This window comes from Nanorana parkeri, unplaced genomic scaffold, assembly GCF_000935625.1.
Source record: "Nanorana parkeri isolate BGI_ZX_2015 unplaced genomic scaffold, ASM93562v1 scaffold639, whole genome shotgun sequence".
NCBI lineage: Eukaryota > Metazoa > Chordata > Amphibia > Anura > Dicroglossidae > Nanorana > Nanorana parkeri.
Window position 1 is genome coordinate 182,312 of NW_017306907.1, and position 15,030 is coordinate 197,341.

General features: G+C 43.6%; 1 protein-coding gene across 1 annotated transcript in view; it reads right to left on the bottom strand.

Annotated features, from left to right (window-relative positions):
* AASDHPPT (aminoadipate-semialdehyde dehydrogenase-phosphopantetheinyl transferase) overlaps window positions 1-15,030 on the bottom strand; it is a 49,529-nt gene that overhangs the window by 19,398 nt on the left and 15,101 nt on the right. The window contains exon 4 of the mRNA XM_018563188.1: window positions 12,738-12,963. Coding sequence (XP_018418690.1) covers window positions 12,738-12,963 — 226 coding nt within the window. The remainder of the gene's footprint in view (window positions 1-12,737; window positions 12,964-15,030) is intronic.

Sequence of the window (15,030 nt, forward strand, 5' to 3'; positions counted from 1 at the left end):
CCCCCCCACAGCTATTACTTGCATTTATTCGCCATTGAAATGACAGCTAGTAATTGCTTTGTATGACATAGCAGGAGCAGCTGTCTAAATGCAGCCGCTCCTGTGTGAAATGACACTTGCAATCTGCAAGTGTCACTGAGTAAATACAATGGGGGGAATTTATGAACATGTTTGCCACAACATTCTTAGGCCCCCAAAGGCCAAAATGCCATGTTAACTAGTTTGAAAGTTTTATCTCTGCTATGCATCTTTTTTTAAAGGAGAATTATGTGGTGAGTGAACTACACTCCTCCATAATAAGAGCCGACTTGTGACACTGAAGCTGTCACACGTTTGCTCTATAGATCGGGAAGTGAGCGAACACATACTGCTGATCGTTCAGTTCCCGATCATCTCCCTTCAAAGAGCGGTGACCGTCAGTACCCGGTGACTGTCAGATTCCCCCCTCCCCGCTCCGATCTTACACTCAGACAGAGAGGCAGAGCCAGCTATCAATCAGGCAGGTGGATCCCGACAATATTTTGTGTTTGAACGTTTTTTTGTACCCTTTTCCTGACGGATACCTTCCAACGATGAAATCCCTACGATGTTTTGTAAGCTCTTTGAGGACCATGGCTTTTGCTGTAAGAGGCAACTGAGTAAATTTCAGAAACATCCTACAAGAACAGCTGAACTTTATCTGGGCTTAATCGGAGTCACTTTAATTGATGGCAGGCATGTGCAGACTACTATTTACCATCAGTCTGAATGTGATTGGTTCATTCTCAACACAGCCACATCCCTAATTATGAGAGGGTGTGTACACTTATGCAGCTTCATTATTTATTTATTTTTCCCCCAATAAACAATTTGTTTGTTTTTCATTCAATTGTACAGATTATAGGTCACATTAAAGTGACATTAAAGTCACATCCCCCCATGATGCCTCTTGATCCGATCATCTTCTTCTTTCCAGTAGTTTCCATCAGTCCCTCCGGCACTGGTGCCGGTCTCTGATCCAGCACTGACTACTGTGTCTTCTGTGTCCCACGGTGTCTGTCCACGTGCACGCTCCGGGCTACATGCATTGACTTATACTGTGTCTCTCCTCTTCTCCCGGCCACAGATCTCTACTGCGCATGCGCCCACCCCATGATCCCTCACAGCCGCTCGAGAATCTTCAAATCTTTAGAGAGGAGCGAGCGGCGGAGACACAAGTACGTTTTTACCTATTTGGTAACTTTTTGATTTTTGTATGTTTTTGCACATAGCTACAGCTTGCTATCACTACATATATGCAAAAAAACCAAAGGTCTAATTCTACTTAAAAGCCAAGAGGTTTTCAAGCTATTTCAAATGCTGATTAAAACACTTACAATGGATGCTGCCCCTTGATGTTTAAAAGTTTTAGCTTTCTGCAGAATCAGCTGGCCCCCTCATATCCTGCTTTAGGGTGGCTCTTTTTTCCTTGTAGGGTCCTATGGAGCCATCTTTGTGTGTGCTAGTAAGCTGTGTGTTTCTCCACACAGGCTCAGCAAGACAAGACAAGACACCTTCTTCCTCCCTAATAGATGCACGGCTTCTGGAGACTGTGTTGTCCCTTGTGTTCTTGCACTGGACAGGAAGTTCAAAGACTGCTAGGCAATGTATATTTGTTTGCTTTGGATTCATCACTGAAAAAAAAGTTTGAGAGTTTAATACTACCTTAACTCTTCTGCTGCCACTGACATATGTCATACGTCGCTGGCAGCGGGCCCCTTCAAAAAGACTGCTGGCTTTACACTGGAAGCAATTCTGACTGAGCTGCTACCAGCTCGCTTCCAGGGGTCAGTGCAGTGACCAGCCCCTGCCCGATATCCCCACCTTGCTTCCCGCTCTAATAGCTTCTTTGGAGTAGAAAGGTGACACTAATGTCACCTTAAAGAGAACCCAAATGCAAAAGAAGTAGTCACCCGCACACCTGGGTCCAATGCATCAGTCTGTCATTTTTATTGACCTCGGATATACATGGCATCACACGTACAAAGCAACGTTTTGGAACCTAGCCTGGTTTCTTCATCAGGCAAGTGGCACAGTGACAGTAGCACAGCAAGTAGCATGCGCCGGAATGAGAGCAATCTTTCTAGGGCCAATATTTACAGATATCTCTAAATTCACCTATGGACAATGTGGGGTACTGTATTTTGTCTACGTTTCACGGACACATGCAATTTTTAACTTTGGCATATTGGGTATCTACTCGTCATAACTTTATCTTTTATGTTTTAGATCAAAATTGGGCATTAGATTGTGTTTCTGGGCACTAAGATTAACAAAGTAATTTTTTTTACAAAAATATTAGGTTTGATAAACAGTTAAAGAGTTGAGCTAATATCGTGCAATGTAAAAATTTGCAACTGCCACCATTTTATTCTGTAGGGTCTTTGCTTTCAGAATGTATATAGTGTTGTTGGGTTTTTTTTTGGACAGAGGTTAGGACATGTATCCAAACCTCTGTTTTTAACCTTACTGTGAGACAAGTTTTTTTACATGCTAGCTTGTGAGCGTGCCAGGAAAACATTTTGCTATTTTACTGTTTAAAGCCCATTCCGTATGCACCTTGGTGTAAAGCTGGTGACGAATTGATGAGTGCGTTTGTCATCTGTTTTGCTTGACTGTTTTGGTGCAGTGATGCATGGGGGGTCTCAGCTGCCATTGGGATGTGCGGGATCCCTTGTGCGTCTCTGTGCCTTTAAGGGGGGTTGGGCTTCCTCCTGACAAACCTGCACCCAATTTTATCTTCTGCCCCATGTGCTCCAAGATGGAGACTCTGATAGTTTAGAGATAGGACCGCACTATAAGAGGTGCCTTGGTGCGGCTTTCACATTTTCTGCAGAAGACGTGTTTCCAAACCTCTGTTTTTAACCTTAGTGGTGAGACACGTTTTTTTTAGAGCTGTGGAAATTAAAGATTAATTTCTCGATTAATAGTTAAACTTTTTGATCGATTAAAATAATTTTGATCGCTAATGAAAACACTCAACTCTCCGCCAGCTTCCGGGAGTCCCGTCGGCGATCCGGTGACGTCACGGACATCGACGTCACCGGACTCCTCCCCCCTTCGTTAGACGACGGAGCCACTTGGGCCGGTAAGTTTTCCCAAGAAACTTTCTGCACGAGCGCCAGCCAAGGCATTGGCCTATACACATACAGCACACCAATGAAGTAATAAACTAACTAAACTAACACGTTATTATTCTGAGTTGCCCCACTCAAGCTGCGGCCATATTGAGTGGGGCACGTGAGATTAATAACGTGCTGGATTAGTGTGATCCTAGTTCATTTTATTACTTCATTGCTGTGCTGTATGTGTATATGTAGTTGGATCTGTATGTGCGTTATAATTAATCGAAATTAATCAATTAACAAAAATGTAGATTAATCGAACGCGAAAATTTTAATCATTACCAGCCCTAGTTTTTTTACATGCTAGCTTGTGAGTGTGCCAGGAAAACTTTTTGCTATTTTACTATGTACAAGGCTGTCCGTTTAAAGGAGAACTATGGGGTTAAGGCTTTTCCCCATAATTCTCCTTAGGGTAACGGGAGGACACAAACTGGCGTCCTCCCGTCACCCTAGGCTCAGTATACCGCAAGCTGTAGCTCGCGGTATACTGAGACGCCGCAGTATAGCGCTAGCTGCTGCTCGCGGTTTACTGAGACGCCGCAGCCGTCACCCTAGGCTCAGTATACCGCAAGCTGTAGCTCGCGGTATACTGAGACACCGCAGTATACAGCTAGCTGCTACTCGCGGTATACTGAGACGCCGCAGCCGGGATCCGCCCGTGAGTGACAGCTGGCTCTGCCTATCTAGAGGCAGAGCCAACTGTACCCGCCCCTTCCCCCGTCCGTTCCGCCAGTCAGCGCTGGCGGATCGGAGCGGAGAGGGGGGAATCCAGCCCCTCCACTGTCACGGCAGAGAGCCGTGACAGGATCGAGAGGTGAGCGAATGCCGGTATGTGTTCGCTCACCTACCAATCTACTGAGCCGACCTGTGACAATCTCATTGTCACAGGTCGGCTAGAACTATGAGGTGAGTGAAAAGCACTCACCTCATAGTTCTCCTTTAATAGTACAAAAGCCACCATAACCCCCCCACACCAAGGGAAGGAAGAAAGCGCTGATAGAGATTAAATTGTGATACTGGTAGGGGAAACACCATCTGTCGCCAATAGAGACACCCAACAGTCAGCAATAAGTGCATCCGAGCACCACCCAGATACACATAGGGGGGACTTGGAAGAGGAGACAAGGGTACCCACAGACCACTCACAGCTACCTTCCTGGAAGGTGACACTATAACCCAATGGTTAGAGATTCAAGATCTTGGCTGTGTACTTCAATGAGAGTTAGGTAGTCAGGTAGAAAAAGGTCTGAGGACACAAGTGGTTAAAATACACTCGTTACAAGAGCAACATGGCGCTGCTTATTTCTCCTTCTAAAATGCTTGTTGCTTGGCTGCCATGCTGACCCACTAGGTTTTGCGTCACTGACCAGAAAAAAACATGCAGATAAGGACTATAGCTATTTCTGTCTGTGAAGGTTTTCATTCATCCCGGTCATGGTATATCTGTAAAAAATAAGTCAAGGCAACTGGACTTGCTGTATTTTTTTAAAGACATTTCACTCTGAATTGAGAAAGCTGGTCGGATGACCAGTTAAAAGTCTTTAAGAAAAATACAGCAAGTCCAGTTGCCTTGACTTTTTACAGATATAAGCTATTTCTCTCTTTCTTGAAATGCAAACATGTTTTTGGTCAGTGATACAAAAAGTACTCATGCCAGTGCATCAGTATAACAGCCAGGTGACCAGCATTTTCAGAAGGTTGGCAATGGCAGCCCTCACACATTTCTCATGACAGGTTTACTTTACAACATATCTGGAAAAATACACCAGTGATTTCAATCTACCAAACGTTCCTAATAAATCTGTTCAAACTAATCTGTATAAACATGTGATTTCCAGAGCGTAAATAGGATAACAGCATGATGTAAAAGATATATAAGCAAATTAAGCTCAATACTAACCATGCATATGGCAGAATTTAAAAAAACAAACATTTATAGAAAGGCACATAAATGAATTCACATTTTCAGGGCAGTATATTTTATAGCTAAAAGGAGGCTGCATAAAAGGGACAACAGCGCCATCCAGTGGACCTCAACACAATGACAATGGATAAGCACCACAGATATTGAAAAACATTTATGAGCCAGTTTAGGTGCTGATAATAAATGCTGGCTGGATATACAAACACAATCCAACCACCAGTACCTGAGCAAGCATGTCTATGCATGGAGGAGAGAGCCTCCAAAGAATAAAGACTGGCCATGGAAATGTTGTCAAATGTTGAACACTGTTGACTTTTACCCAAAGCAGGACTGGAGAGGGTGTAACCTCCTGTAAAACAAACAGTAAGCAGGACTGGAGAGGGTGTAACCTCCTGTAAACAAGAGTGGAGAGGTTGTAACCTCCTGTAAACAAATAGTAAGAAGGACTAGAGAGTATGTAAGCTCCTGTAAACAAATAATAAGCAGGACTAGAGAGGATGTAAGCGCATGTAAACAAATAGTAAGAAGGACTAGAGAGGGTGTAACCTCCTGTAAACAAATAGTAGGCAGGACTAGAGAGGGCGTAACCTCCTGTAAACAAATAGTACGCAGGACTAGAGAGAGTGTAACCTCCTGTAAAAAAAATAGTGCGCAGGACTGGAGAGGGTGTAACCTCCTGTAAACAAGAGTAGAGAGGTTGTAACCTCCTGTAAACAAATAGTAAGCAGGACTGGAGAGGGTGTAACCTCCTGTAAACAAGAGTGGAGAGGTTGTAACCTCCTGTAAACAAATAGTAAGAAGGACTAGAGAGTATGTAAGCTCCTGTAAACAAATAATAAGCAAGACTAGGGAGGATGTAAGCTCCTGTAAACAAATAGTAAGCAGGACTAGAGAGGGTGTAACCTCCTGTAAACAAATAGTAGGAAGATGTGGTAGAGGAAGGTAGGATGTATCTCCCTATGAATGTGGTAGAGGAAGGTAGGATGTATCTCCCTATGAATGTGGTAGAGGAAGGTAGGATGTATCTCCCTATGAATGTGGTAGAGGAAGGTAGGATGTATCTCCCTATGAATGTGGTAGAGGAAGGTAGGATGCATCTTCCTATAAATGTGGTAGAGGAAGGTAGGATGCATCTTCCTATGAATGTGGTAGAGGAAGGTAGGATGCATCTTTCTATAAATGTGGTAGAGAAGGGTAGGATGTATCTTCCTATGAATGTGGTAAAGGAAGGTAGGATGTAGGCCCCTGTAGGGGCACAGAGGGGAATGGTCTATACAAGTCCATTCTGTAGAGTAATGCAGAATATGTCCAAACAAATAACCAAATCAATCTTCTCCACACGTGTGTTGCTATACTACCCCAGGTATAAACGGGTGTTTTTGTGAGTTTTATGTAATTCCTTGCAGCTCTATTTGTTTCCTTAGTTTCCCTTTAAATGTAACCTACATTAATGTAGCTGTGACTTGTGAATTCCAAAGCAGTGGCAGGCTTCACAGTGAATTAAGCCTTCAGAGACAAAGCTGAACCACTAGACACATACTCCTTCACGCACACAAGCCATAAATTATGTCTATTAAAGATATTACAATGCCCCGCTAGGAGGAAGGAGATTGCTATTTTTAACTATTGACGTCACTTGTAATGCTTGGAGGCTGAACTGAATCGATAATCATTTTAACAATTCTGTGCTCTGACTACAGAAAAGGAATAATATATAACAGCGGTAAAGATGTCTCCAGATCTTGCATAATATTAGCGTACCACGAAGGCCGCCAAAGCTGATCTCTTCTGAAAATGTACATTCATTGGCTTCAGTACTTTTTGTGTCTTTGAAAAAGTATGCAAGATCGGTTGTTACGACTACTGTGGCTGCATGCTTGATTCAGGCCAGACAGCCAGGCAATATAGCATTTTCAGAAGCAGGTTAGCAATGGCAACCTTACTTTCCCCAATAAAGCAGGTGGATGAGTCATGGGCACTTAGACTATATTCACACTATGTATGAAGGTGCATTTGGGGGTCCTGCAGCAGGAATCTCAAATATGCAGTTTAGAAGCAGCCGGTGTCACACGTTCATGATTGGGTGACATTGGACGCACCTGAAAGTCGTACGCCACGTGTAGTCCTCCAGCACTGATTGGAGGAACGGACAGGGAGGGGGCGGGCACAGCGGGCTCTGCCTCTAGATAGACAGAGCCCGCTGTCAATCAGCCAGCTGCGTGAATCTCGACTGTACTGTTAGGATCCGTCCCAGCTGCGGCGCTCTCAGTATATCGCGAGCAATAGCCTGATATATAATGTACTGAGCTTTGTGTCACAGGAAGAGGTTAGTATGTGTCCTCCTGTGACTCTAAAGAGAACTATGGGATAAAAAGGTTACCCTATAGTTCTCTTTTAAAGAGAACCTTCCAAAGTTTTTCAATGTTTCAGGAGTGGTTGTCATGGCTTAATATGTTTGATATTGAGTCACTCAACGAAAACTCATCTTTTATGATTTACCAAATACCTGAGTTTATGTTGTGCTTTTGTGCACTACAATAATCGGGATGCATTTGTTAACACAATTTGGGGTTTGATAAATAGTTGAGCCAATATGTGATTTAACAATCTGCAACTGCCACCATGCTGCATCACATGCTGCTGATCGCTCAGCTCACGATCTTCTCTCTGCAGAGAGCCGTCACTATCAGTCACCGCCCTCTGCAGGGATTCCCCCCTTTCCTCGCTATTCCTCCAGCACTGACTGGAGGGATTGACGGGGAGCGGGCGGGCACAGCTGGCTCTGGCTCTAGACAATATTGTTGGGATCTTTCCGGCCACTGAAAGAATTCTTCTGCTTTCTTTAAAAAACTAATTCCACCTCTAACACTGTGTTCCATGTTATACCCAAATTTAGGGCAGCAAGCAACTATTCAATTAATCGATAATAATCAACAGTGAAAATAGTTGTCAACTATTCTCATTACGGATTAGTTGGTTGGATCCCCTAGCTCTCTCCTCCATGCTCGGGGGAGGGCACAGCAAGCAGTGGGTGGGTGCAATAGCCAGCCTCCTATTGGCTATTGCAATTTGAAATGGCCAATAGCAGGCTGTCTATTGCACCCGCCCACTACCTGCTGTATTTACATTCAGCTGCCGTCTGCGGAAACTTGCCACTGGCAGCCGTCATTTCCTGGCTGAAGCTATTCAAGTGCCATGTTCTTACAATACAATGATATTTATAAAAGCATTTTTTATAAAAGTGGGAAAAAAGTCATTTTCGGTTTTTGCCTGACAAATTCTGCTGCGGGGGCTGCATTGTGGTGCCATTCATTTCAGTGGCATCTCAAATGCGCCTCCCGCCCACAGTATGATCGCCCGTAGTGGATCGCAAGGTACCGCAATGCCGTACGTTCCTGTGCAGTGCGACTGCAAAAAATTGTGCGTGCGGTTTTATTGTATGTTTGTAACACTGCATTGTGTATTCTATGTTAAATTAACCCCTTCATGACTGAGCTAGTTTTCAGGTTCTGTTCATAAATGACTGACACATTTTTTACATTTTTGCTGTGTGATTCTTCCACAGCAGTAATATACTTTCTTACGAAATGTACCCACACATATTATATATAGTTTTTTAGAGGACAGATAGGGCTATATAATTATATCACATATGTGTACCTAACCCCTCACTTAGTTTGAATAAAAAAAAAAAAATGAGGAAAAAAACTAGAAGAAAACACTTTTTTTCACAAGTTTTGATTATTATTATTTTTTTATGATATAACTCGTCACGTACAGTGTACGTGGCCAGTCATATAGGCACAAAGTGACAAGACGTACACTGTACGTCTCCCGTCACGAAGGGGTTAAGGATGGTATTTAAAATTTTTTATCCGGTTACTCGAAAAAATAATCGGCCAACTAATTGATTATGAAAATAATCATTAGTTGCAGCCCTACCCAAATTTAGGGTGTAACATAGTACAGGGCTCAAAATTTCAAGTCCTGAGCTACTAGCCAGGCCTTAAGAGAACATAGTACATGTTGACATTCCACAGTCCCCACTCTCAACCCACCTCCACCTTCCTGAATCACGGGGTGCTTCGGCTGTGCCTGTAGAGAAGATCTGTGAATAAAAAAACTGTGGCTGATAGATTTGTAGTTCTCAATTAAGTACATATGTGGTAAGATCACCGCACTTGCAGTTCACCGACAATTTCCTCTAGCTCTGTAACAAGATCTGTACCTCGGTACAGAATGGGGGAATAGTCTGCAGTAACCTGTGCATTGCACCCACGGTCTATTGATCACAGCTGCAATGCTTTGCAGGCGCAAATACCAAAATTTAATGAATGAACATTTTTTCTTTTCGCAATGTCGGGACATTTATTAATTTTTTTGCAAAGGAAATGGAACATGCCTTTAATCCCGGGCAAACGATGTAGAGTGCCTTCCTCCTACACAGCAGTACAGCTAGTGCTAAAATATAACTGCACTTTAAATATGAAACTGGACATGGCCTTTTACATCTACAGCTGTGAAAATACATTACATGAGAAATCAGCTGAAAATGGCACAATATTCTTTTCGGATCCCTCTGGCAAGTCTGGCGGGTGGAAGTATTGAATAATTAATAAAAACGATGTCATAGATCATCTGGACGCTTATACCGGTACAATGAAGATGAAAATGTCAGCTCAGGAAAGGTGCTACAAAAGTTAAAGAGGATAGGGGAAAATGAGTTCCAAAATAAAAGATGTCACTGTGATGAATTGCTGCAATTTATTCTTAGCTGGAACATTTTAGCGATGGGGACAGTGAGGGACGATCTGGCTTAGTGGGTGAACAGATCCATTTTAAGTGAAAACAGTGAGCTCTTCTGTTCTATTAATGACTCCTCTATTACCGTGTACACACGTCTTCCACAATAAACAACAAAAGAAACTGAAACAACAACAAGACGACTTACATGGAACTATGAGAAACACTGAGCTCTCTGAATACCCAAAGCTGGCACATTATGTGTGTTTAATTGCAGGGCTGCCACCAACTAATCTATTAATCGGTAATAAGCAATAATGAGAATAGTTGTCAACTATTCTCATCGATTAGTTGGTTGGATCCCCTAGCTCTCTCTTCCATGCTGGGAGGTGGGCACAGCAAGCAGGGGGTGGGTGCAACAGCCATCCTGCTATTGGAATTCGAAATGGCCAATCGCAGCCTGGCTATTGCACCAGTCCACTACCTGCTGTATTTACATTCAGCTGCAGTCTGCGGAAACTTGCCACTGGCAGCCGTCATTTCCCTGGCTGAAGCTATTCAACCGTCATGTGCTTACAATATAATTATTAAACAAAAACAAATTATAAAAAGTGGGAAGAAAAGTCACTTTCAGTTCCAGCCTGACAGATTCTGCTGCGGGAGGTGCAATGCAGTGCCATTCATTTTAATGGCACCCCAAATGCGCCTCCCACCCACAGTGTGACCGACCGCACTGGAACACACGGTAGCGCAATGCCATGCGTTCCAGTGCAGTGCAATTGCAAAGAATTGTGCATTCAGTTTTATTTTGAAGTAGCTTTATGTTTGTAACACTTCAATTGTCTATTTTATTTTAAATTAAGGATGGTATTTATTTATGTTTATCCGATTAATCGAAAAAATTATCGGCCAAATAATCGACTATGAAAATACTCATTAGTTGCAGCCCTATTTAATTTAAAGCAATTATAAACCCAAGAATAAAAATGTAATATGGTGCAGCTTACCAGTCCTTAGATGCAGTGGCTGCATTCATTTCTTTTTCTCCTCTATTTTATCTGGTAATCTGGCCAGGTGCACACTTCCTATCCTGGGGTGACAACGCTCACTTACTGCACTGTATCAGTGGAGAGGCTGCTCTACTGAATTGGAAAACTGAGCGAGGATAATAATACTTCTGGGGATTTCAGTACCGCAGAGTGCACAGAATGTTAACAGCTGATGGTATTTCCATCAGGATCAACAAGTATTTTTTTTTCAGTTATTGAACATTACAAAACGCTCCGGAGTTAAATCTTACAAATGCATTCAAGTACATTAACTATTAACAAAAATTTATCTTATTTGTGTATCACTCGGCTGTAGATCCTCAAATCATCTCTGAATTGGTGCTGACACTGTCCTTCCTTCTGGATGGTGGCTACTTTTGTTCCCCATGGCGCCCGTGTGTGTTGTAAAGTAGCCACCGCTCCAAGCTCGCTCCTGTGATGGACTACAATCTCCATACAAATGAGTAAACTAAACATGAGATTGTAGTCCATCACAGGCGCGAGCTTGGAGCCGTGGATACTTTACAACACACACAGTGTTGTAATCAGTGTACTTTATGTGATGACTTAAGAATCCTTACACCGCTGCAGTGGAGGGTGAGAGACTTGAAGGACCACTCTAAAAGCAAGCCAGCTCCAAGGTACAGGTGAGTATTCCTTTTTTTATTTTGGCATGTAGACAAAAATGGGCAGTTAACCCTTGCAGAGCGGGGGTAGCCCCAATGCGAGGGTTAATAAAAGTTTTACCTGTAGTTCTTTTAAGATTTCTAACATAATAAAATGAATGGAAATGCCATTGTACCTGGAAAATCTGTCTTCATGATATCAACTCCAACCTGTAGCTCCGGCTCAGCAGCAAGGACAGCATAATCCCCTTGGTGGGAGACATTGAAGTTAAAGTTCGGGAGCTCATGAGGGACACCACTGGCCAGGAATGGCTTTCCTTTTACTGTTCTTTCCAAGTGTATCCTGTCCCAAGGTATGTGAAGCTTTTCTGCAATCAGCTTTCTCATCAGAAGACGACCAGCCTACAAAAAGAACAGATTATAAAAGCATAATTGAGGTAACATAAACCCTAAAAACTTTCCTAGGGCATAACTCCTATGCCCTGCACCCTGTCCCCCGATGTGACTCCCTGGCCACTCTGCCAGCAAATCCTGGCTGACAAAATGACAGTCGGGCCTTGCTCTGTATTACAGGTGAGGCTCTTGTTCTTGAGCTGCTCCTGTGTAAAATGACACTGGCAGTTAAGTCCACAAGTGTCATCCAGAAATATGACGTAGCAATTAGGGACGCAACGATATAGTGTTTGTTCTGAATGAACAAACACTCATAGAGGATTCCTGTTCATTGATAACTGGGGATACAGAAAAAGAGATGGAGGACTTTGTGTTCTCAATCTCTTTTTCTATTTTTAACCCCTTCGTGACTGACGACGTACAGTGTACGTCGCCAGCATCGGGGCTGTTTAAACAGACTCCCGGCGACTTTTGCCGCCGGGAGTCTGTTTAAACTTGTAGAGCCGACTGTCGGCTTTACAACAGAAGCGATCCTGGCGACTTACCTGTCGCCAGATCGCTTCTGCGTCCCGAAATACTTTACAACACACACAGTGTTGTAATCAGTGTACTTTATGTGATGACTTAAGAATCCTTACACCGCTGCAGTGGAGGGTGAGAGACTTGAAGGACCACTCTAAAAGCAAGCCAGCTCCAAGGTACAGGTGAGTATTCCTTTTTTTATTTTGGCATGTAGACAAAAATGGGCAGTTAACCCTTGCAGAGCGGGGGTAGCCCCAATGCGAGGGTTAATAAAAGTTTTACCTGTAGTTCTTTTAAGATTTCTAACATAATAAAATGAATGGAAATGCCATTGTACCTGGAAAATCTGTCTTCATGATATCAACTCCAACCTGTAGCTCCGGCTCAGCAGCAAGGACAGCATAATCCCCTTGGTGGGAGACATTGAAGTTAAAGTTCGGGAGCTCATGAGGGACACCACTGGCCAGGAATGGCTTTCCTTTTACTGTTCTTTCCAAGTGTATCCTGTCCCAAGGTATGTGAAGCTTTTCTGCAATCAGCTTTCTCATCAGAAGACGACCAGCCTACAAAAAGAACAGATTATAAAAGCATAATTGAGGTAACATAAACCCTAAAAACTTTCCTAGGGCATAACTCCTATGCCCTGCACCCTGTCCCCCGATGTGACTCCCTGGCCACTCTGCCAGCAAATCCTGGCTGACAAAATGACAGTCGGGCCTTGCTCTGTATTACAGGTGAGGCTCTTGTTCTTGAGCTGCTCCTGTGTAAAATGACACTGGCAGTTAAGTCCACAAGTGTCATCCAGAAATATGACGTAGCAATTAGGGACGCAACGATATAGTGTTTGTTCTGAATGAACAAACACTCATAGAGGATTCCTGTTCATTGATAACTGGGGATACAGAAAAAGAGATGGAGGACTTTGTGTTCTCAATCTCTTTTTCTATTTTTAACCCCTTCGTGACTGACGACGTACAGTGTACGTCGCCAGCATCGGGGCTGTTTAAACAGACTCATTAGCAATGATGTGGTTACATTTTATCGATTTCGTTTTTTTCACATGTGGATCAAAGGGGGCACTTTTGACTGCATATGAGGTCAGTTAAAGCAACTTGAATAACATATTTCTTTAATTGTGTTCCTATTTAACCCATTTATTATTCTTCTCAGCCCAAATAACTAATTTGTGATTCGTCACTCCAGAGAACACATCTCCACTTCTCTAGAGTCCAGTGGCGGCGTGCTTTACACCACTGCATCCGACACTTTGCACTGCACTTGGTGATGTAAGGCTTGGATGCAGCTGCTCGGCCATGGAAACCCATTCCATGAAGCTCTCTACGCACTGTTGTTGTGCCAATCTGAAGACCACACAACGTATGGAGGTCTGTAGCTATTGACTCTGCAGACAGTTGGCGACTTCTGCGCACTGTGCGCTTCAGCATGTGCTGACCACGCTCTGTCATTTTACGTGGCCTACCACTTCGTGCCTCAGTTGCTGTTGTTCCCAGTTGCTTCCACTTTGTTATAATACCACTAAGCCCTCATTCACACTGTAATCAGCCAGCACATACAGCTCTGTGCTGCGTGCACGGGCGTATCAAGCAGCTCCTGGGAAGGACAGGTGCTGCATTTGATAATTACGCAGCCCCCGTCCTTCTCTATGGGACTACGCGGCCGTACGCCCTGCACATCCGTGTCGGTGAGCGTACTCGCACACTGACAGGATGGATCCTGTCTGCGTCCGAGCGAGGAAACACGCAACCGAACGGACCTGCACTTGAGGTGAGCATAGGGGGGCGTACGGCCGCGTAGTCCCATAGAGAAGAATGGGGGCTGTGTACTAATCACATGCAGCACCTGTCCTTCCCGGGAGCTGCACAGAGCTGTACGTGCGGGTCGATTCCTGTGTGAATGAGGCCTAACAGGTGACCGTGGAATATTTAGTAGCAAGGAAATGTCACGGATGGACTAACTGCACAGGTGACAACCTATTACGGTACCACGTTTGAATTCACTGAGCTCCCGAGAGCGACACGTTCTTTCACAGATGTTTGTAGAAGCGTCTGCATGCCGAGATGCGTGGTTTTATATACCTGTGGCCATGGAGGTGATTGGAACACCTGAATCTAATGATTGGAGGGGTGTCCCAATACTTTTGGCAATATAGGGTATGTTTTATATAGTTAATATGAATTACTTTATGTATGATTATCATCATAATCATCATTATTCATGTTAATATTAAGCAATAATAGCTACTCAGTCCTGGAAACCTGCAGAGTATCTCATAATATAGAATATGTACATTTAAAAATTAAAGTGACACTAAACTCAGGGGTTAAACCTTAAAAATACATTCAAGCACCCCAACTATTAACAGAAATGTATCTTATTTGTGTATCACTCGGCTGTAGATCCTCAAATCATCTCTGAATTGGTGCTGACACTGTCCTTGCTAGTCGGCCCCGCTGGATCTCGAAATACCTGAACAATCTGATTGGAAGCCGGCATTGTTCAGGTGGTTTGACAGCCAGCGGGGCCGACTAGTAAGATACTGAAGCTTGGTCCAGCAGGACATTCCTCCATCCACACAGTGTAGCGTAGATGGAGGAATCTGTTGCACTTTT